The sequence below is a fragment of the Homarus americanus genome, unplaced genomic scaffold (assembly GCF_018991925.1).
Source record: "Homarus americanus isolate GMGI-L3 unplaced genomic scaffold, GMGI_Hamer_2.0 scaffold56009, whole genome shotgun sequence".
In the NCBI taxonomy this organism is placed as follows: domain Eukaryota; kingdom Metazoa; phylum Arthropoda; class Malacostraca; order Decapoda; family Nephropidae; genus Homarus; species Homarus americanus.
This window is the reverse complement of record NW_024739542.1, coordinates 2,410,017-2,435,125: the sequence shown is the minus strand read 5'-3', so window position 1 is coordinate 2,435,125 and position 25,109 is coordinate 2,410,017. Positions and strand designations below refer to the sequence as shown.

General features: G+C 43.0%; 1 protein-coding gene across 1 annotated transcript in view; it reads left to right on the top strand.

Annotated features, from left to right (window-relative positions):
- LOC121874856 (tRNA dimethylallyltransferase-like) overlaps positions 1-25,109 on the top strand; it is a 114,634-nt gene that overhangs the window by 4,598 nt on the left and 84,927 nt on the right. The window contains exon 2 of the mRNA XM_042379148.1: positions 4,021-4,715. Coding sequence (XP_042235082.1) covers positions 4,021-4,715 — 695 coding nt within the window. The remainder of the gene's footprint in view (positions 1-4,020; positions 4,716-25,109) is intronic.

Below are 25,109 nucleotides of genomic sequence, written 5' to 3'. Positions count from 1 at the left end.
TAATGGAAGATATGGATACTTTATACTTTTTTAATTTTATCCTCTTCACCACTGATTGGCTCGTTAGCTGCTAGGGCGATCGGTCACGTCTCTGTTATGCACTGTTGGCAAGTACTGGGCATGCACTGGCTCCTGAATGTACCTGAACCTGCTCCAGTGTTGGTCAAATCTGGTTTTGAAAGAGCTCACACTCGGTGCTGTCACAACACACACTGGCAGATTGTTCCAAAAGTTCACAACTCTCACTCCAAAAAAGTTACCCCTCACAGTTTTCTGGACTTGTGGCTTCTTCAACCTTGAGCTGTGTGATCCCTTGTGGGGTGAGCGTCCGCCAGCTCCAGGTAGGGGCTCTTGACTGAGTAGTGCCCTTTTGAGATGCTTATACACCTCAATTAGGTCTCCCCTTGCCCGTCTGTAGTATAAGCTAGGCAATTTCAGGCGCTCTAATCTCTCAGGGTAACTGAGGTGCCATAGTGCAGGCACCAGTCTGGTGGCCCTCCTTGGGACATTTTCAGTCAACTGACAGTCCCTAGCCTATCTCGGGGACCAGACGGGGTGACAGTACCATATATGTCGGCGTACAAGGCCGTGGGGTGTATAAAACGACCCCCCAAATTTCCATATAAAACTTAGGTTTTGAACTGTACTTGCTGTATAAGATTACCGCAAATCTGACACTTACCACTGGGAGCTTACTACCCCAGTATTCCTTTACCAACCATCCCACTGACCAGTGGAGTGATGCTGCTAAGCACACTGCGAAGCAACACAGCCTTGGTTATTTAACTTAGGCCAATTCACTTCAAATAATGGCAAAATATTTACTGATTTATTAGTTTATTTATTTATTTATACTATACTGTAATATATTAGAAATGTAAGCATAAAATACACTGCAGGTATTTCCTTTAATTTATAAACCTGCTTCGCGAGACGATTGGTAGGACTGGCCGTTTGTTTACTTCGGCGGCAGTTGCAAATGGCGAGCAGTGCGTGATGATACCTGTGTTTATTAACGTGCTTCGCGAGATGATCGGTAGGACTGGCTGTTTGTTCACTTCGGTGGCAGTTGCAAATGGCAGGCGGTGTGGATGATACCTGCGTATATTATATTGTTATTATATGGTCTTTACGGTATGTTAGACAGGTTTATAATATTTTTATTATTTTAATATACCGGTAATCTTATTTTTAATCCTGCTTTCCAAACTTAAGTATTAGTAGAAAATAATTAGTGGTAGGACCGTGGGATTAAGGAGAGTGTTTTACGATGTTCTATATTACCACTGGTGACACAGTAAACCACAGGATGTAGAGGTTTGGATCTCACATCTGGTGTTTAAGACGACCCCTAATTTTGGGCCAATTTTTATAAGGTTCAAATTCCGTCTTATACGCCGACATAAACGGTACTCCAGACGGGGAAGCACTTCACTCTTGAAGATTGTTACGCGGGATGGACCGTCTAGATATGTGAACGACCTTCTTGTAAGACCTACAGTATTATGGAAAGGAAGAAATGTAAACCAAATGAATCCATTATTGTTGGTTTACATCCAGTCAAGATGAAGAATAACACATGAAAAAAAATATAAGGCATAAGTCATGTGGAAGTCTTACAAAGATTAGGAAATATCTACGAGTTTTGTGTCCAGTACAGTATATAATAAAACTGGCATGTTCTGTCATTAATGCTTTTAAAGTAGTGATTAATTTTTTAAAAATGGTTGGGTAATTTATGGAGAGCTGGTAGATTCCCACAATCTGCGGATATGTCCATCTCTAGGTTCTTCCGGGTGTTGGTTCTGGGTCATAGCACAAAAAGGTCTGGAAGCACCTTTATATACTGTAGTTTGTATTCACAATTAACCTTTTGGTAGAGATGCCTCTAGCTGAAAAAGTTAGTACTGTAGTTTCAATATTTATTTAATTATTATTTATATCTGTATAGTACAGTACTGTACATAGTCAGTACAGTAATTAGGTCTCCCCTATCCTAAGGTGAAGAGACTTTATTTTACCTTGGTTTCTGCAGGTACTATACAGTATGATACTGTACTTTTAGGCTTAATATTTGCTCATTTGTGGTTTTAAGATTTTTCTTGGTGAATATTTGCGTTTTTTACTTCTTTTTCACTCGGTTGGGGAATACTGTTCTTACATACAGTACAATATTAGCTTACAAAAAACAATTTCCATCTATTTTTTATTTATAGTTATTAACTGAAAACAGTCATTTTGTCATTTGTAAATACTGTACAAGATAGGCTTGGTGACATGAAACACTTTAAAACTAACAGTATAACAGGTGAAAGATGGTGTTGAGTTGGATCCATAAAAGCTTATTCTAATGTGTAACGACGGGGTTCCGTCCCGACGACCAGGTTGTAAGATGAAAAGGCGAAAATATTACATAGAAATTCTAAAATGGATGTCTATTTTTCTTCTCAGCACCACGAGAACTCTCACTTTTACGCTTGCCAGCCATTTTAAAGGGAATTACAAACAAAAATTTTGTTAGTTCACAGCGCGATCACTAACGTCGGGACTCGAAAATACGTAATTTGAAAAATATTTTATACGACCAGCCGTCGTAAGTCGAGGAGAGACTGTATTGAACTGTACTGTATGGAGCCTCATAGAAAAGATTGATATATTCATGGTCCAAAGTTAATTAGGTTCATATAAAATATGTTACAGCCCTTGGTGATGTCGATATCTTCTTTCGCATTGACTCTATATGGTCTCTTACACGAAGGGAAAATTGCTCTGGAAAATGTACGTATTGTTTTGTGTTACTGAGGCTTTCAAAATTTTATGGAGGAGAATCATTGTCATACAGTATTAAGTATACTGTACAGTACTTTTCTGGATGATGATGTCAGGTCAGTGTATCAAATCTTAATCTGTAACTTCATGGGTTCAGTGTTGGTACAGGATGTAAGTGCAGTACACAGATAAAACCCTAATGCCTGTATTAAACAACATCTTCCCTTGAAGAGGGTCGTCGTGTTTCAACCCGAGTTTTAAACTACAAGGTAAATGAGTCCTGAGGGACACTGCAGTACTGTACTTAACAGGGTGGTGTGGTGGTAAAATTAACTAATTCCAATATTATAAATAAATTTTATTGGAATTAGTTAATTCCACCACCACACCACCCTGTTAAGACTGTACTGCGGTGTCCCTCAGGATTCATTTAGTTTAAAACTCGGGTTGAAACACGACGACCCTCTTCAAGGGTAGATGTTGTTTAATAATACAGGCGTAAGTGTTTAGTAAGGTCACACTAGACAATACTGTGCCTTTCTCACATCCAACCCAACCTAGATGGGAATTAAACAAAAGCCTCAGTGGTAACCTCTGTCACCGAATATTGCATGAAATGTTGGAACTGTATGTCCTGTTTTGTGGTTCTTCAATTCTTTCATGTACCGTAAAGTACTCTGAAACTTGAACATTTTGAAATTGAATATTTTTATTCCATATCTAGTTAACTTTAATTGCAAAAATTGGCGTACGGCCCACGAATTATTTGAGATGCTGATTTTAAGTAGCCTGTATTATACTATATACGGTACTGTACTACAATTATTAGTGTGGTCACTGCTTCCTTTAGGTAAGCAATATGAGATGCAGGTCTTCAGGTTTTAGCATCTATGCTTAACATTTGTGTACTCAAGTGAAGAACGGAGTTTGGTAAATTAGATTTAAACTTCTTTCATGTGTACAGTATTGCAAATTACATGAAGAAAGTACAGTAATGCATAATCTTGCTGCTGGAGGTATTAGTTTGTATATTTATTTTGGGTAATTATCTATGCATTAGTAGTTATTACGGTAATTTGATTGATTGGGAATTCATCTCAATATACAGTAAATACAATACACTATGGGTTATAAAGAATACAGCTGTGTACTGCTAACACATATTATTAAATATTGTACTGTACTGTATTAGATTGATTTTTGACTTATCAGTATGTTGCATGAACTGATTCAATCTCTCTCTCTCCACAGGTGTATCATGGCCTTGATATAGTGACCAATAAGGTGACACCAGAAGAGCAGGCACAGGTTCCTCACCACCTCTTGGATTTTTTGGACCCACTGTCTCGCTACAGTGTCACAGATTTCCGGAATGACGCCCTCCCTGTGGTGGAGCGACTCCTTTCTCAGAACAAGATACCAGTCATTGTTGGAGGCACCAATTATTACATAGAGTCTCTTCTCTGGAATGTCCTTATCGACACAATACCAGTGGAAAAGGAGGGCACGTCCAGCTCAAAGAAGCTCGTTTATGATCGGGATAAAGAGTTTTATGCATCAGCTAAGAGAGATTCGAAAAGTCATGATGCTGATGAAAGTGTGGTGAAAAAGAGCAGGGTCAGTAGTGAAAGTGCATGTGGTAGTGAAAGTGACAGTGATGGTTTTAAGGAAAGTGTCAATGATAATAATAATGTCAGAGGTGATGTGGAAAAGGAGGAGGAGGAGGAGGAAACGGGCACAAAAAGTGATAATGGTGTACAAGATAAAGCACAAGTGATGGAAAAGGAAAAAAATGTGCATAATAGTGATGGTAGTGAGTTACCAGTTAAAGGTGTAGTGTGGCAAGACACCGACATTACAACCGAGGAATTATATCGCCGATTACAGGAAGTTGACCCGGATATAGCTTCACGATACCATCCAAACGAACGCAGGAAAATTATCAGGTAGGTGTTTTCTGCCTCTAATGTATGTGTCAATCAAACATATACTGTATCACTGTGTCCAAACCTGCTTTGTTGTCATGGATGCAACACACAGGACCACCATCACCAGTTGCCGGCTGTGGTTTGTTACATGGGATGCAATACCGTGTAGCTATTTGCTATAGGGTTATGATAAGATAGACTTCAGTGTCAGAGATTTTAAACTTGAAAAATTACCATTATTAAAGATTACCGTACATACTTTTGTCAGGCACTCATGAGCAGACTGGGAACTTAGATGCGGTTTCATTTTATATACAATTTGTAGCTACTATACCGTATGTTGTTGGCATATAGAGGTACAGTACGATGGTACATAGGCCTACATTTTTTTTAATATATACTGTATTCATTGATATATATGGACATTGAAAAAATCAGCTTTGTTTTGTCTATTATTCAAGAGGACTAAATCTACTGGGTAATGGTGTGTGCGACCAGATGCTGCTATACATTTATTTTACATTTGTTGTTCTGTCATGGAGTGTTGCATTGCAGTGTTCTTCAGTAATGGTTATATCAGCCGTGGTACCGTTTATGGTTTGATTCTTTTATGGAACTGTGCACCAGGTGGCTTTTACCTTACGTGAATGTGTGAATCTTAACTGCTACCTGTAGTTACAAATACCCATTTTGGCAATTGGGTTATTTAGCAAATCATCTCCCAGGATGAAGGGTGAATGAGGCTGGAAGTTATATACAGCATGACTTGTTGAGGTAGATGGTCACCAAGACAACTCACTGGGTGACTTATTAGGATGGATGGTCACCAAGACAATTGACTGGGCGGCTTAATAAGATAGATGGTCACCAAGACAACTCACTGGGTGACTTATTAGGATGGATGGTCACCAAGACAATTGACTGGGTGACTTACTAAGATAGATGGTCACCAAGATAACTCACTTGGTGACTTAATAGGGTAAATCAATGGCGTAGATTTGTTGTGACTGAGGTTTAGTATATATTGCTTTGAATATAAATATACATTATTCTGTAACTATAAAACTAGTTTATACAGTAAACCCTTCCTTTATTATTAACAGTAAAAAATGTAAGCTTGTGTGTGAGAAAATTAGTGGAATGATATTTGTGCATGTTTAGAGCCTGTTTGTGACCAAATCGAAAGTTGTGTGTCAAGACTCGATGTTTAGTGTAACCTAAGTGGATGACAGTTTGTTAACCAGTCAAATTTATGCAAGTATGGGCTATAGTTGAAGATATTGTAATTAGTCCGTGAAAATATATAAGCAGTGGTAAACAATAAGGCAATTCGACCAAGGATAATTGATTGATAGAGCATTTGCCGCTGAAAACAATTTTCTGCGATATATTTCACAGATGTTTGCAGTTCTCAGACCTTTAACTTGAGGTTCTTTATACAACACAGGATATCAGATTTGTACAACATCCCAGACCTTGTTGACGACCACAACCTGTGAAGAATTCCCAGTCTCATGTTTGGACTGTTGGTCGTGGGTGTAAAATTTCCCTATTTGGGCAGAAGAAATATCCACCGTTCGACAGTTTTGTCTCGCTTTCCCACGCTAAAACTCAACAGTTTTAAAGTGACTGTTATTTAGAGGCTGTGTGGTGTCCTACAAAAGAAAATTATCAATGTGCATGAAGCTTTAGAGTGAGTGAGTAGAATGACTGCTTTTGGTACCAGTACTCGAGTATTGAACACCTGTCGCTGCTCACCCATCATTACCCTGACCAATACTGGGACGAGACTATTAAGATCAATACCTCCAACGTTTTATAAATATCATGATCTTTTATACGGATTTTTTATATCATGATTTTTTTTATAGTTTTTTTTATTGTAATGATGAACGAACCGCAAACAATATTTACGTGAAGTAATTATACATTTTTTTAACCTGAAGGCGGACGAAAAAACTACCGGTGTAAGTAGGCTTCGTGCTTATGGGAACCTGCCAGGACTCTATTTATTTATTTATATTAATTTTTTGTACCTTGGGCCTGTGAGAAATTCCTCCTTGTCATACTCCTTCCCACTCACCCCATATGTAAACAACCCCACATAATCCTGCCTCCCATATGTAAACAAGCCCAAATCGTCGCGCCTCCCTAACGTAAACAAATCCACACTGCCTATTCCTCATTGTACTAATTGTAACACGAAAAAAAGAGAGTTCTCAGTGCTTTTTAAAGCTTGTGTTTGTGTGAGGCCTTTACCGTGTATATAATAGTTCTTTCTTAATGTCTGAATGACTGTCCCACCTCTTGACAGTGGTAAGGAGTAGATTGGAAGGAATAGGGAGAGACAGGCCGGTTAGAGAGAGAGGGATAAGGATGATGAAGGAATAGAGATGCAGGCCGGTTAGAGAGAGAAAAACACAGGCCGGTTGGAGAGAGGAGATGGTGTATGCGTATTTATGACGTATATAGGCCGCCCTGTAATCAGGTTTACTGGTCCGGTCTTGTTAAATTTTGGGGGCCTCAATAGGATTTTATGGCTGGCTCCTCCCTGTTCATCTCTGGCCCGTAATAAATGCCGGATGGGTCAAATAAGGGAGCGCCCATACCCCGGTCAGCATCCTCACCTGCGGGTTTTCACAAGTTGCCGGAAAAAAAGATTTTACGCTTTCATAAACGAATTGATACGGGGTTGAATTACGGATTACCAACAGCATAGTAAATTGAATTTGGAGGGTTTATGTATAAATTTAGCTGTATTAGGGATACTTTGGTTGCATGGGAGTTTTAAAGTAGGGGTTTGTTTTATTTTATTTTAGATTTTTAAACTTATTAAACTTTTCATTTATATCATAGTTTTAACTTAAGAGTTTTCTCATTGTCAGAGGTTCGGCTAGGCTGTGCACTTGAGTGTACAATGTAAAATTTGTACCATCATTGTGCAAAACTGAAAAGAAATGTACTGTATAACAAAATCGTCTAAAATACTCTAAGAAGACAGAATAAAACATAGATTATAAGACAACAGATTAACATAAGAACTGACATTCATTACCAAAGCTGCTTTTATTTTTGTTTACAAGGAAGATGCATTCCAGATATTTTTTAAAGCTCAATTTCTGACGAACTGTGACCTGATGTCGATCTGAAGGTGGAACTCTTCCCCAACCAACTGAAGAAGAACTGGTAATTTTCCTCCGAGGAATTGTTTTCACCCTGGGATGGCCTCGCGTGTATTGTGACTACAGTAAGATTAAAATGTCTAAGTCTGCCTCGCGCTTGTCCAGAGTCGGGTCCCAAAACTGGTGCTCGTGGTGTGAAATGTGACCTCTCCTTTATTAGTGTGTGTTTGTCTTTTCGTGAGATTTATATACCTAGTCTAATTGCTGTTGCATGTGAATAAATGGAACAAATACTTGTTCTTTTCAGTTGGCGTAAGTTTAATTTTGACTCGAGTCTTGTAGGCACGAGGTGTATGACCCTAGTGGTGGTGTGTACGAGGGCGCCCCCTACCGGATGTCAACGCTAGTGCGACATTCCTGGTACTGTAGCTACTGTACTTAATTTCAGTCGGTAAAGAAGTGTTAGGTCGTTCTACTGGTGTGGCATTCATTAATCTTCTGGCCTGGTGAGTTATAGAAATAGTTTGTTTGACACACATCAACACATACCTACACATTGATGGTTGCCCCTCGTGTAACGAGGATGGCCGGCCCAAGGGCCACCTAGCCGTGAATTTGTTTAAGGTGCAGAAGCTGTCGCCAACACAACAACCACACCCTAAGTTAACGAGTTGCATGGCCCAGTGTCAAGGAATAGTCCGAGAAGACTGTACAACTCGCCAACTGCACTGGCTAACCATTACCCCGGAATACGATCCGCAAATCGATTAACATCCAGGTTCCCAATTAATGCTGGGTAGACAGAGGCAAATGGCATAAAGAAACGTGCCCATAGTTTCACATCTATACATACGTACATACACATCTACAAACAAGTACACAAACACACATGTACACACATACCTATACATACATGCACACACCATGCACACCTATACATACGTACATATCTACACATACATACATATTAGTCTTTCATTTGTTTTAGGAGTCATAGTCGGTTATTACAGTCCCTCCAGTTTTAAACCTTAGGCCTATTGGAGTCATGGCCTCAGTTTGTTTAGGTATAAACCGAAATTAATTTAAGAATTTATCATGTACAGTATATATATATGTCAAAGAAATTATGTACGGTATCTTTTTCATACAAATGGTGATTGATTTGTGGTAGTTTCCCTTTGATTAAGGGTTCCTGTGTATTATAGTAAGGGTAGTTCTGTGCTTGGGAATTTCGCCTATCACCATCAAGGTTAGATAGTTAATTAGCATAGCCTTTGCCAGATGGTGCGTGAAAAGTCGTCCTGTCCTGTGTGTTATTCTATGTTAGATGATCGATCGTGTATAGCTTGTTAGGTAAATTTATAATTTTTTTTTTTTGGGGGGGGGGGGGTTTACTTCGTCGGTCAGTGTTTTGTGTATTACAGGTGTATTAATTGTGATGGTCAGAATGTATACAGCCAGGTGTATTAATAACGGTGATCAGAATGTGTGGAGACAGGTGTAGGAGCTAATTAAGGCGTTAGTGTTGTCATATACAGGTGAAAAAGATACTGGTGTAGCGCCTATGTGTATTGGGTGTAGAGCACAGTATATATAAGTCCCTCGTTACCCCGCGTTCTCAGGTATTTTATCAAGAGTTGTCGATTTGTCAATAAAAGAGGCACGTGACTGGTACTTTATGAATAGGGGGGATGGGAGGCGTGGATAGGGAGAGATGGGGAATGGAAGGCGTGGATAGGGAGAGATTGGGAATGGGAGGCGTGGATAGGAGAGAGATGGGATAGGGATGAGAGGCGGGATTGGAGAAGGATGGATTGGATACGTCGAAATTACGAGGGGAGGGGGAAAGGGAGGGGAGTTAATGGGGGTTAAGAAGAGGTTAGAGAGGGGAGAAGATAAAATGTTTGAGGGGGTAAGGGAGGAAGAAGAGAGGCGATGGGAGAAGGGAAGGAAGAGGTTACTGTAGTGGAGAGAAGGAAGAGGAGGAGTGATGGTGTTAAGTGGGAAGGGAAGGTAAAGTGGAGTCGGCGGGATGGTGGAGGGAATGGAAGAAGGGAGAGAAGGAATGGAAGGGGGAAGGAAGGTGGATGATGGAGCGAGGATAGTGGAGGGATTGGATGGAAGGAGGATGGATGACGGAGGGAAGGGGATTCCGAGGGTGATGCAGTGGAAGAGGAGGATGAGGAATAGGGTAGTAGAGGTGATGATGTCTAGTACAACAGACAAAAGAGAATTAGAGAGAGATTATAGGCCATGTGTCTCCCTTCCCCGTTAAGTGACATCCAATTAAGTAGGTGATCAATACTTTATAATGCCGTGTACTGTACTCGTTCCTGGGAGTAAAAGACATCGATAATTATAGGAGTTTCATCATAGGTATATAATCAGTCACTGTAGCAGAAATATATATCATCGAGTCATTTATACCAGACGCTATATACAAGGTAGGAAAGTGTGTGTGTGTGTGTGTTTTCCCGGTCTACTCTATATTATATAATTTACCGCCGTCTCTCAACTTTGTTTGTGTTGTGTAAATATGCAAATAAAATAAATGATCTGTGTAAATATGTAAATAAATTAATAAGTCATCATGTTAACTGTACCTGTCACACAGTCACTGCCTTACTCATTCTGTTGAATTAGAATTAAACAGTAAAAATCTAGAACCACGTTTTTTCCTAAGCTGAATAAGGAAAACATTTTGCAGCGTGCAAAGAATAATGCCCAGCTTAATTGACCGTCAGCTTTGCGTTAAGGGTGTTTCATCATCAGGTGGAATAAGCTGGGGGTTAAAATGATCATCTTCAAAGGGTTAAACAAAGGGCTATAAATGCTGGGAGCTTCTTTTTTTTTAACCAATATCTTGGTCAAATGTATACAAATTTTAGCTGTAATATACGAATCAAATAATTTAAGTACCGGAATTAAACTAATTAATCCCACCACACTCACCCACCCCACCCACTTTAACCCTTTGATGACCTTTAATGGCTTTATATATTTACCGTATGACCCAGATTGACATCATGAATCATAGGTAAATCACCAGTTAGTCACATTATACTCAGTTAGAATACCATACTTGGTTAATTAGAAGCAAAACACCGCCCTGATTAACTACCTTATTCATAGCTAAATCACCGTGATGGATGAATTACTCGGTACAGCAAAAACAAAATAAAACCACCATTACTAATTAGCTGCATTGTTCACCGCTAAATCACCGTGATGGGACGAATTGCAACTAAAACTGTGTTGATTACCGAGGCGCTAGTACACACACACACACACACACACACACACACACACACACACACAGCTGCTGCGACCAGGAAGTGTGCAAACTAATGACCCTTTAACCTGTCCGAGATGGTTGACACCTCGTTTGTGGGTTCAACAACAACGTGGGGTCTGGGGAGGTGTTGAAGTTAGGAGCAGGTAGAGGTGTTAGAGTGTTAAGGGCGGGTAGAGGAGAGTTGGGGGGGTTGAGGCGGGTTGAGGGGTCTGGTGAGGATGGGGAAGTGTTGAGGGTCAGGTGAGGGAGTGGGGGAGGTTGAGGGGGTCAGGTGAGGGTAGAGGGAGGTTGAGGGAGTCAGGTGGTGGGGAGGAGTTAGGGGTCAGGTGAGGGTGGGGGGGAGGTTGGGGGTATAAGCAGACCTCCTCATATACCACTTCCTAACCTATATACTATCACGAAAAGAATCTCAGGGAAAAACAAATTTCATTTATTGGTGAAAAAGACATCTTAATTTAAATAAAATTATTATTTTTATAGTTCGGATTTATTTTAAATCCATAACACCCACTGCTGGAAGGGAGTTTGGTGTTAGGGGTCAGGGGGGGCAGGGAGGTGAAAGGGGAAGGTTGAAACAAAGGGAGCGACTGAATAAGGGGATGAAGAAGTCAGAGGGGGGTTGAAAAGAGAGTGAGTGGGACAGTGTGAAGGGAAGGGAAAGACAAGTGAGAGGGGGGAACTAGAGTGAGGGGAGAGGAGTGGGGTCTTTGCTGGACCATTAGCCAGTTGTTGCCACACACCACTTGGCAGGGTCGTTCACCTGCCCGGGTCTTTACCTTTGTGGAGGTCACCGCTCGTGACCCCTGGACGTGTCAGGAGGTCGTGGTAGGGGTTATTCACCTCTGTGGGGGTCGTGGTAGGGGTCATTCACACCTGTGCCCTGTGGGGGTCGTGGTAGGGTCATTCACACTTGTGGGGAGGTCGTGGTAGGGTGCATTTCACTTGTGGGGGTCGTGGTAGGGGTCATTCACGCGTGGGGGTCGTGGTAGGGGTCATTCACACCTGTGAGGGTCGTGGTAGGAATGTTCCACCTCTAGGGGTCGTGGTAGGGGTTATTCACACCTGTGGGGTCGTGGTAGGATCATTTCACACCTGCGGGGGTCGTGGTAGGGGGTCATTCACACCAAAACTGCCATGCTGTCTCCCTCACTCCCTCTTTTCTTCTCTCCCACTACTTTCTCTCCCTCTTTGCCCTCTCTCCTCTTGCCTCTCTTTCCCTCTTTTTTCTCCTCTTTCCTTCAACATCTTTTCCTTTTCTCTCCCCCTCTCCCTCCGTTCTGCGTCATGGTCTCTCCACAGCTTGTTAGAGGTACGCGTTGCTCAGTACAGTATAAGTTTCTTGTGCCCCTGGATGAGCCAAATATTTGGCCAAGACTCGCACAGGAATCTGTCAGAACAACGGCACTCCTTGAGTAGTTACGAACATCTTGGGGTAGAGGCGCTTTTTTACATTAGGAGCGATGATCCTCTCTGCACTACCGTGCTTTACTACTACTACCCATTCTCCTTCACTAATACTACTTCTCCTCTTCCACTCCTGCTCCTCTATGGTGCCGCCAACGAGAGTAACAGTCACCGTTTGTCATCACTGCCATCATCTCTTATCGCTGTCGTTAATTCATTCATTGGACGACACCTCCTCCACTTCCCTTTCTCTTCGCTATATATATGTATATATATATACACACACACACACACACAGAGTGGTGGTTTAATGTAACATAAAGGGGCTGCAACGAGGAATAAAAAAATACCCTACCCAACCCATACCAACACGTACTGATTACGACAAGAACCCCATTCCAACCATTGTATAAAGAAAAATCAACAAAAACTCGTACACATCTCTCACCATTGGAGTAAGTAGCAGAGGAGGAAGAGTAAGTAGTGGAGGAGAAGGAATAAGTACTGGAGAATGAGGTATATATGGTTGTGTTTGAGTTTTTGTTGATTTTTCTTTATACAATGGTTGGAATGGGGTTCTTGTCGTCATCAGTACGTGTTGGTATGGGTTGGGTAGGGTATTTTTTTATTCCTCGTTGCAGCCCCTTTATGTTTACATTAAATCACCACTCTGCCACTGTCTTATTTAATTGAGGTTGCTGTTCCCTTTGATCTGCTTCACACTACTACTACTACTTTGCTGTCACTAGGAATTGAGTAAGACGATCATCCAGCTATAATACAATGATATGAGTTATTACGGATGTCACCTTCATTGGCGAGTTTTGAGGTGATTAAAGAGGCCGATCGAGGACCGGCAGAGTCGTTCGCATGAGTTGCACATGTGGAGGGCTACTTCTAGTGCGGGAGGGGCGGTGACAGCGTCTTTCCGGCGTTGGCGCTTGTTTGCCTCGGTTTGCTGTCGGGCTAACTCTAAAGTATTGACACCTTCTCGTGTGGTGCCCCTCCAAGCGCTACGATGTGGAGTAATCGTCTCCCAGGTAAGGGGGTCGATTTGGCACTTTTTCAGGTTTGTCTTAAGACTATCCTTATACCTTTTCAGTTGCCCGCCGGCGTTACGTTTGCTATTCGTTAGGAATACTGGCATTTGTTCTCTTGTCTTCCCAGCGAACACGGATGTTGGAACGTACTGTAGACTACGTTAGTGAAAGTTTTTAAGTACCTTGAGATGCCTTCTGGATGTGACACATGTCTCGCTGCCATATAGCAGGGTGGGGACGACAACAGCTCGATATACGTGTAACTTTGTAGATAATTTCAGCTCCCTACAGCTGAACACACACACACACACACACACACACACACACACACACTGAAGTAGGAGAAGACGGAAACAGTAAGGATTAAAAGAAACGACTGCTTAACAAAAGGAACACGTGAAAATTAGGCACCCCAGCTGATTTCACCCTATGATTAAACACCCTAACGCTAATCTGATATAACCTAAACCAACCCAACTCTCCCAGTTAGTGTTAGGATGTTTAAATCAGCAGGGTGAAATAAGCTAGGGTGTCTAATCTTCAGATGAAATAAGCTAGGGTTCAAATCTACAGTTGAAATAAGCTAGGGTGTCTAATCTTCAGGGGGAAATAAGCTAGGGTGTCTAATCTTCATGTGAAATAAGCTAGGGTGTCTAGCTATAGGTGAAATAAGCTAGGGTGTCTAATCTACAGTTGATCCCTTAAAAATTATCCCCAGCGGAATGTGAGAGGCCGCGGGTCTGTCTGTACATGAGTGCGCCCAGGAGGATGTAAATGGAGGCGATAAAGGCCTGCCCACCCACCCACCCACCCACCCACCGACGCCCACTGTGAGAGAGGTCGAGTCCCTCACGCCCTTATCACGTCAGGGGTGTCGTAACTCATGTCCCAGTAGAGGGGGAGAGTGGGCAGGGTGTGGGCCCCTCTTACAAAGAACCCGCGCAGGGAGGAGGTGTGTGGATAGTGGTATATGTGTGTGTGGATAGTGGTATATGTGTGTGTGGATAGTGGTATATGTGTGTGGATAGTGGTATATGTGTGTGTGGATAGTGGTATATGTGTGTGTGGATAGTGGTATATGTGTGTGTGGATAGTGGTATATGTGTGTGGATAGTGGTATATGTGTGTGTGTGGATAGTGGTATATGTGTGTGTGGATAGTGGTATATGTGTGTATGTATTTATGCAGTTGTGGATGGGAGTGTATTATGCATGTATGTGTGCGTGTGTTCTTGTGGATTGGTGCGTTCGTATGTATACATGTGTGTGTGGGGGGGTGGAGGAAGAGGAATGATATGAAAAATTGAGAGGACGATTGGGGAGGGTGGGGGAAGGGACGGGAGTTGGGCATATCGTGAGAGAATGAGGTCGTGGGAATGCCAGGGTAGGATTGGGGGAGGCGTGTGGGGGTAGAGAGGCGGTCTTGACTGATGTTTGGTTTAGCGTAGGGGAAGTTTTGTAGTCTCTCTCTCTCTCTCTCTCCAGTGGTGTTTTTCCTTCTGATATCAATGACAATCCTTTGGCCAGACGCGTCCATTACCCCCCTCCTTTGGCTAAGAATCGGTTGCCAGATTGACCTGTAACTTCCGTGTAAAGGCATTGAGGTCCTCCCCCTCCTATCGAATTTAGGCAACTTTTGACACGTTGATTTATTGCAGTACTGACTTCCTGGTTTGTGTTTTAATGGCTTCGTATTGATGTTCGGTGTTAATGATGATGATAATGGTAATAGTAATAATGTTAATAATAATAATGATAATAATATTGATAGTTATAATAATAGTGGTAATGATAATAATAATGAGGGTAGTGACCGTAAGGATGATAATTAGCATGAACATAGGATGACTGCTAATGGTGAGAGTATTATACTAATTGCGACAATTATGGTGATAAGACCATGAAAAGCATTAGTTTATATCGTATTACATTACCGCGTGTATTTTATACATACAGATCTACAGTGTGATCGAGACATCTCTGTACACTTTTGATAATTAATTAGCAATATTATTATTATTATTAGTTACTACTACTACTAGTACTTTATCAATATTTTATTATAATTATTATTATTAGTTGCAAGAATGTTTGTCGGTGTATTTGAGGTGGTAGTGGGATGGTGTGCGTATGAGGGAGGCGAGGTAGTTGACCTCACCTAGGAAGAGCATTCCCAGGTTTTATTTTCCACAGGTACAGACGAGTTGGTTTAGTTACATCCTTGTTTACTTTATATAATAAGGTAAACAAACAAGCAGGTAAGCTAAACCAACTCGTTTGTACCTGTGGTAGACTTTGCTCGACTTTGTATATTCACGTGTCAAAATTATAGTCAGAATTAAATTGTGTTTGCATTTGTACTTCACTGAAAGGGAATCGGAGGTGGATGTGCATGGCATTGGTGAGGGGAAGAGAGGGGTTGAACGCCCTCTGGTAGCGAGCGGGCGTCGCAGTCCAGGGGAAAAATAAAGAGGGGTGATGACCCCACGGTCGAACAACCAGGTGAGCTCTTAATTGACTGTCACGGCTGGTCACTTACCTCTTCTATCTTGTCTCCACTTCTCTTGTTGATAGTAAACAATGATAAAGATAAGATCCATTATTTTTTGTCAAATAGGATAATGGCGGTAACGTAGATATATAATAATACAATAACGATAATAATGACAAGTGTGGGTCAGAAACGACACTAATGGTGAAAAATAACGTTGGTAACCTAAATAATGATCTAGCAACAGGGAAAATGAATCATAGATAATGTTATAATTAATGGTGAGGGCGTGCGTCAGGGGTAGAGGATATATATAGAGCTATTGATGTGATGGGGTTAAACACAGGTGGTGATTGTGCTGGAGGTGAGGTGTTGTGAGGGGTCGTTGTTGAAGGGATGGTTAGTGGTTTATTTACTCTATCTAACTGTCTGTCTGTCTGTCTATCTATCTATCTCTGTCTGTATGTCTAGTTGCTCCGTATCCATGTAGAATCTATATGGTCTCGAATATCATACTTGAATTACTAAATATACCAACATTCTCCGTCTATCTAGCTGTGTAAACCTGACATCTTCATCTAGCTAGGGTCTTGTATTGACTGGTTAGCGGCAGATTATGTACCGTTCACAGCTTTTCTTTATCTGTGTTTCTGTGCGTGCGTTAATGCGTATTTTGGAGGAAGTAGATGTTCTTAAAACGCACGCACACGCACGCACGCGCGCGCGCACACACACACACACACACACACACACACACACACACACACACACACACACAGACCCTGATTATGACACACTGTAGGTCTTGTCCTTCACTGTCGCTATCACTATTTGCCTCCTACTACTTGAACCACCACCACCACCACCACTACCACCCTCATTACCACCACCGCTACCACCACCACCACCTTGAAGACATTACCAGTCAGCACCTTAGCATAAGTTATAGCCTAAGGAAGGGTTGTTACTCTCCCTTTGTTCCTCCCTCATCTTTCCCACACCCTCTCTCCGTTCCTCATCTTTCCCACTCCGTCTCTCATATTTCCCACTTCTTCCCACTCCCCACCTCATCTTTCCGACACCCTCTCTCTCTCTCCCCCCCTTCTTCATCTTTCCCACTCCCTTTCAGCTTTCCCTCCCCCTAACCCTCTTTTTTTGTTATCATTTCATCCCTACTACACTTTCTCATTATCCCCCCCCTTTCGTCCACTTAACACCCTCTCCCTCCACCCCTTGTTCTTATACCCCCCCTCCCCTCCATTTTTCCTCCCCTCCCCATCTCTTGTCTCTTCCCCCTTCCTTTTAGCTTGTTTTTTCCCTCTTCCATTATTATCTTTACCCTCCCTCCTCTTTCCACCCCCTATCCCTTTCTCACTTCCCTCCTCTCCTGCGCCTTCTCTCACTTCCCTCCCCGCGCCTTTCCTTCCTTTCCACTCCTTTCCTTCGTTCCCATTCCGCCCCCTTCCCCCCCAAGTTTCTCATCTTCCCGTTCTTTAATGCCGCTTCTTCACTCCTCACCTCCCTAATATATTGCGGGTCAGGTGAAACCATTGACATCTATATTCAGTATGTAAATGTTAACGTTTAACAAACACACGCACACACATACACACACATACATATATACCTGGTACATACATACATACATACCTAACCTAACCTGGTACATACATATTCTCGGGGTTAGTCTCTCACGGTTGCTGTGTGTGTCGACCAGGTGTTGGTGTGGTGTAACTTGCACCAGCGGACGTATGTATGTAAGTGCAAAGTTGGTCCACGAAATGTGGCGAGCGGCCTAACTTAACCTATCCTTACGTAATCAAACCTCATCTAACACTCATATCCCAGGTAGCGTTAAGGTGTTTAATCCGGTGAAAATAAGTTGGGGGGGGGCTAATCTTCAGGTGATCCCAAAGGCTTCATTTTCAGAGAGATGAAGAGAAGGAACCGTTGTGGGTGTATGTAGTGGTGTGTAGGTAAGGGAGTGTATTAGTGGTGGTTGGGGTAGTGTTGTTTAAGTAGTGGTGGGCGGGTGGTGGTGACGGCTAGATGTGGGTTGGTGGGTATGGGTGGTGGGTATGGGTGGTGGATATTTTGTGTTGTATACATAAGTTATGACAAAGTGGCGGCTTCCCTGTTGTTGGGCGGCCGCATGCAAATTAACCCCCGTGTGTGTGTGTGTACGTACTGGACCTGAAGTGAAGGTACGGTAAAAAAAGAATATCGTCGTTGGGAGTGATAATTATACAACTGTGGTGGTAGTGGCTTGCAAGTATCCATTTCCTTCCCTGTTGAGCCTTCCCTCTCTCCTTCAAATGTGGCCTATTCCCACTAGCCCTCATTCATCTACCTCCCTCCCTCCCCTCCCTCCTCCCTCCTCCCTCCCTCCTCCCCCCCCCCCCCTTCCTGGCAGCTGCTGGGTGTAGTCTATCGTCCATGTCACCATGGCTTAACAGCCAGTGATCGTTGGAAATTAGCTATTAGGGCACCTGATGGCCGCAACACCGTAAATGTCCCCCCACTCCCCCCACTCGGTGATCACCAGTGTGCGTTTACCACAATCTACTTCTCCCGTCTCTTGATGTAGTCACGAGAGAGAGGAGGGGCGAGAAGGGAGGTAGGAAGAGAGAAAACGAGGGGGGTGGGACCAGGAGGGGTGGGAAAGGGGAGAGAGAGAGAGAGAGAGTTCACCTTTATAGCAGCCTCCATCGTGTCTCTTCTGGTGTAGTGGTGGGAGAGGTTATGAGAGAGGTTGGGAAGGGCGAGGGGAAAAAATAGAATAAGGGAGGGAGGGAGAGAAAGGGTGCTAGGCTTATTGTGTTTGTCGTACGGTACACCTGATCCGTGTGATGTAGGAGAGAGAGAGAGAGAGAGTCCGTAGAGTGTATCCCAGGCAATGTTATCCATGTTCAATATCTGTCTTTTCCCCTCCCCTCTTCTACGTACCCGTCCCCTTTACTCCTACCTTTCCGTCTTACCTGTCCCACATCCCCCCCCTCCTCTTCCGGGTCCACTCTCCATCCCCTCCCCACATTCCCACCAGTGTCTACATCGTTACCTGAAGGGGAGTGAGTTGTAATCCCCTGTTTTGTTTTTCTTGACTACATTCGTGATAAATCATCTTGGGGAGTTGTTGCAAATCAGGTTAGGTTAGGTTCTAGCACTTAGACATTATTTGGGACCTACGACACTTTGCCACAAACAGACGAGGGAACAACGTGGCGGAAGTAGAATGATACGATTGGCAAAAGAACAAGAAAAAAACAAAGAAAAAGAGAAATGATAAGAGTAGAAACAAGGAGAAGAAGAATGAACGAGCGAACTATGGGGATGGAGGGTGAGGAGGGAGGAGGTGGTAAGATAAAATAATACACAGTGTATAGACGGTATAGCTATTTACAGCACGAGAATTTACAACTGTGCCGAGACAAGTACTGGCTGTAGCTATATGTACAGTCAAGTACTAAAGTCGGTTCGTCTCTCCTTCTGAACCACGAACCCCGAGATATAGTCAGACTCATGAATCCTAAGCATTTATGGAGAGAAATATGTATCAGTGTACTGCTTCGGGTTTACTAGTCTGAATTTCTGGGTTCGTGGTTCATGGGGAGAGGCGAATGGACTTTAGTAGTCGCTATATGTACAGTATACTCGTACATATAATCCGGTATATACATTATGACCAACCATTGAAAAGTCTCTTGAGTGTGGTGGGAGTTGATCTACTTCCTGCCGTAGTTTATGGTGTGAGGTACAGTGGTAGTGAGGCGGGGGAGCACAACACAGCCTTATTGGTGGTATTAGGGTGGGTTATATTCAGGGCCGCCCTTAGATCACGACCCTGAAGTCTGCATTATTCAGGACCACCTTTAGATCACGACCCTGAAGTCTGCATCATTCAGGGCCACCTAACGACCCTGAAGTCTGCATCATTCAGGGCCACCTAACGACCCTGAAAGTCGCTGTGGATTCCTATTACATGGAGTTTCGTCAGCAGACCTCAGTGCCAAACTTGGTGTAATGGCGCTAAGAAATACTAATTGTAAACACGCCAGTTGATTTTAGAGTCACTTGGCATCACGAATAAGGACTTGGAGACGTTTAATAGGAGGGCAGTAGTGGTGTGACCTTTAAAACCAACCTGTCTAAAAAAATGTGAATCTGTCTGTCTCTCTGGCTGTCATTGCTTTTGTTAGAATGCTACATGTAGTAAAAGAATAATTACAGTGTATTAGGAGAGGATTCATCTGGTTATGGCGTAGGCTGTATGTGTGTAATAATTAATAATAATAATAGTAATTAACGGTTTATTGAAAGAGCATGGCAGTCGGAAGGCTGAAACTATACAGTTACATAATTGGGGAATGGGTCTCTTGACTTGCAAATGATATAAAAGTAACGTAAGTGATACAAATATGATGATAATATAATAACTAGGTGGAGAGAAGCTCAAACTACAGGGCATTTCAACATAGTGACAGTGCAACGTGTGTGTGTATGCTGTCTATGTGTAGGCTGTCTATGTGTAGGCTGTCTATGTGTAGGCTGTCTATTTGTAGGCTGTCTATGTGTAGGCTGTCTATGTGGGTGAGGGGCGATCGAGCAGGTTGTTGTTACATGCAGTGCACGCCCCCCTCCCGCGATGCCTTAAGAGGCCATCGTCCGGGGTTAATGCAGGCTTTTATATCTCCCCGGGGTCGTCCAGCCTAGCTTTAACGACGCCCTTCCCCCAGCGCCTACTCCTGAAGGTGGGGAGAGAGAGTATAGTAGACAGAAAGAGAAAGGAGTAGAGACAGCTGGGAGAGGAGAGTAGACAAAGAGAGAGAGAGAACGAGAGAGTACATACAGACAATGGCTGACCCTCTTGTTATATAGTGATTGTGGAAGTGAGAGACGGAGATAAAACAAATGCTACCTGTCCCTACCTGTTGATGCTGCCATACACCTGCCAAGTATACCTGCCTCTATACAGTATAATTATTTTGTATCAAGTGGATGGTATTTATGTATATATTTTTTAGATTTTTTTTATTATTTTGATAACCTGGAGATTAGACACCCCAGCATATTTCACCTGAAGATTAGACCCCCAGCTTATATCACCTGAAGATTAGACCCCCCAGCTTATATCACCTGAAGATCAATCACATTAATGCTATCTGAGGGTGTTAGGTTAGCGTTAGGACGATTAATTTTTCGGTGAAATAAGTTGGGGTGTCTAATCTTCAGGTAAAGTAAGCTGGGATGTCTAATCTTCAGGTGAAATAAGCTAGCGTATCTAATTTTCATCTATCCATGATGTTTTTTGCACGGCCGTTTGGGTATAGTGAAGTACATTGAGCACTGTATCTACACTTTGCATCTAGTACCTAATACAAATTCTATGTACCGACTTAAACAATGTACTGGAAATACTCTTAACATTCATTGCCATAATATCAAAATCACTGGGGTTTGATATACATACACCCTTTGTGGCCTCTGCTCTGTAATCCTTTTGCGCTAACGCTCACAGGATGCGCATGGGGTGCACAATAAACTAGCTGCTGCCTGGTATGAGAAGTGGTGTACAGGTGATGTTTACATAATATAAATAGTCTCTCCAGGTGTTAGCTCGCTTCCCTGACATTTACAAGAGGTCAGACAAGACCCTCAGCGGTGTTTAGGCTCTGTTGTGTATTCGTTGTTTAGTCATCGTCATCGTCCTTGTTTAGTCAAATTCGGGTAGTTTAGTTCTTGTTTAGTCATCGTTGGGTAGTCTTCGCTGTTTAGTCATCGTCGTCGTGTAGTCGTTGTTTAGTCATCGTCGTCATCTCTCACCATATTTTAACCCTCTATATCCAAGTCCTATATACAGTATATATTCTCAGTCAGCTCTCACTCAGGTCATCGTATAATTGAATCGTATATGCCGCCTTGAGTCACACCAGGCGAGCCAAGTCCTTGCCATCGCCCACCACACGTTCTGAAAAAGCCTCGAGACATATGTGAATTATTGGATCACCTGAAGATTAAGCACCCCAACTTATTTTAACCCCCCCCCCTCGCCCCGACGCTACCTGGGGTGGGGGGGGGGGTGTAGGATATGGTGTTTAATCATCAGGCGAAATAATTTTGGGGTGTCTAATCATCATGTTGTTCGTCAGTGCTGTTTATAGGATTGACAGCATTGAGGTTGGTGCTGAGCCAGTTATGGGGGGGGAGGAGGAAACGGGATGGTGGCGTGTGTGAAGATCCTTTTCTGTCTCTTTCTTTCTGCCGTTCCTGCTTACCTGCCATCCTGTCTTAACTTTTCTGCCTATCTGTTTGCTTTTGCCCGGTGAGGTGATATAGGTAACCCATGTTTGTTTGTGTGTGTCTGTTTGTTTGTGTGTGTCGTGTAGTGGCCCAGCTCAGGCGGAGGGACCCAGGTGCTGCTCCACCTTTACGGCTCCTCATTCGCCAAGTTTTATGCTTGCTGCGCGTTTACTATCTCCATAATTTACCTCTTGCTTATTTTAAGACTCCCGGGGAAGGAGGAGGTGGGAGGGAGAGGAAGGGAAGAAAGGAGGAGCGAAGGAAAGCCGGGGTAGAGGACGAGGGGATAGGAAGGTTAGGTTAGGCTGAGGAGAAGAGGGAGTTGGTGAGGTTAGGAAGGGAGAGAGTGGTTAGGTTAGTGGGGGATGAAGAGATCAGGTTAGGTTAGGTTATGTCCTCTACTATAAATTGACCATAGTAACAATAATAACAACATTGATAATACTAACAACAATGATGATAATGACAATAATAATATCAATAATAATATCAATAATTATCATTATTGCTCTGGCCATCCAGTATTCTTCCTTCACTCACTTCACCTCCCTTTCACTCACTCACTCCGGGTGTCCATGAATCACTTTTAAGATGCATAGTAGACTTGTGAATCACCTGACTTGTAAGTTGTTAAGGTAATGGTGGTGATGACGCTGGTGGTGGTAGCAACTTCGTGTCTTTCATTGAGTGCCAGCTGTTTATCATTGTGTGTGTGGGGATGGATTAGTTTTGTTTTGACAAGTGTTGATGCTGTTTCTTATTCATTAGTATTATATATTTACAACTACTTCATATTATTATTATTCCCCTCTTCAATTACGTTACTGTATATATTAATATTATTGTGGTTTTTTTATGTCGTTGTTGGTTTTATTACAATTATTTCTCTCTCTTACACAGGTACAGTTTTGGTCAGTGACACTAAATTCCTCCTATCGTGTTAGTAAGTAGCTTAAACCTTCTCTCTCTCTCTCTCTCTCTCTCTCTCTCTCTCTCTCTCTCCACTTCCACCTTCCCTTCCTTCTCCACCATCCACCTCCCTCCCGCTCCCTCTATCTACCCCTTCCCTTCCTGCCGCCCCCCTTCCCCTCTGCCCCCTTCCCCTCTCTCCCTTCCCCTCTCTCCCTTCCCTCTGTCACCTCCCCTTCCACCAGCCTTCCCCCCACACACAATACATATATATAAATGTCGGGTCGGTCCATCTAGGTCACGCATTTTGTTTTTGTTTATTGAATTTTTCTTTTTTATCATTTGTGTAGATCATTATGGGAAGGAGGGGGGGGGGTTGTGTTTGTAAGGAGGAGGTTTTTGGTGTTTGTGAGGGGAGGCTGTTTTGTGTGTGTTGTGTTGTGTACGTATTGGTGTAGGGAGTTGTAAGGGTGGGTTGTGTATATGTGGGAAGTGCTAAGTGTGTGTGTGTGTGTGTGTGTGTGTGTCAGCCAGTCATCTTGCACCTGCGAGACCCAGCAGGTGAAAGTGGTGACAATTATTTGAAATGACGCTCCAGTTGTCGTCGTCTTGGTTGTATGCCCCCTGACCCACCATGTCACTCCCACGGTGACAGTTTCTCTCCTCCTCCGGCATCACTCTTGTTTAACATTTGTTCCTCCCATGGTAACCCCCCAACCCCCCTCCTTCCCTCTCACTCGCGGTTTTTTTTATCTCCCACAGTGATATTCCTAGTACTGTGTGTGTCTTTTCAGCCAGTTTTTAAGGATCAGGTGAAGATTAGGCACCCCAGCTCATTTCACCTGATGAGTAAACACCCAAATGACACCTGTTGGGATTAGATAAGGGTTATTGTTAGGTTAGTGTTAGATTAGGTTTAGTGTTAGGTTAGGTTAGCGTTGGGCGTTACATCATCAGGTGAAATACGTTATGGTGTCGAATCTTAACCTGATATATACAGTACATGTTCAATCGTACAGTTAGATACGTGCAAAGTTGTCAATGCGTACAGTATATAATTTGTTCCTATTACAATGCTAAACTACTTTGTGGAGCGATACGTAGATAAGACCTAACACACACACACACACACACACACACACACACACACACGGGGTGTCTCAAAAAATCTATGCACACTAGGTAAAACCCTGTCAAGCTCATACAGCGAATGAGTATTGAGTTGATGTGTGATGGTGGTGGTCCGTAGACTTCTCGTGTTAGGGGCCGGAAGTGAGGGGTGTACTAGAGGGGTATCAGCACGTGACATGACCTTAAGTGTTTAACCTGCCAAGGGTGTCTGTCTGGCTGTCTCGTCACTTGGTGTTTAAATGCTTCTGGTCAACCCTTGTCCAGTTTTATTATTATTAGTGTTATTGTAATTATTATTATCATCATTGTCGTCGTCGTCATTACTATTGTTATTATTTTACCCATGTTATCACTACGGGTTTATTTGAAGATGTGCACGATATTTTCATTGTGTTGTGGGCGTGAGTGTGTGTGCTGTACGGGCGGATATTCCTGTTTATTGTACGGTACCTTGTTAACATTCTCTCCCTCCCTCCCTCCCTCCTCCCTCCTCCCCTCCTCCTCCTCCCCTCCCTCCCTCCCTCTTTCTCCCCTCTCTTCCCCCTACCTTCTTCCTCACACTTACAGGCTGTACAGCCCTACTTGCGTGTATTGGGACGAGGCAGTGATCCCAGACTGTCAATATTGTGTGTTTGTCAGGTAGTTTAGCCTTGATTCCTTGGCACCCATATATCACCTGCCCACCATCACCGCCCTCCACCCTCCCTCCCTCCTCCCTCCCATT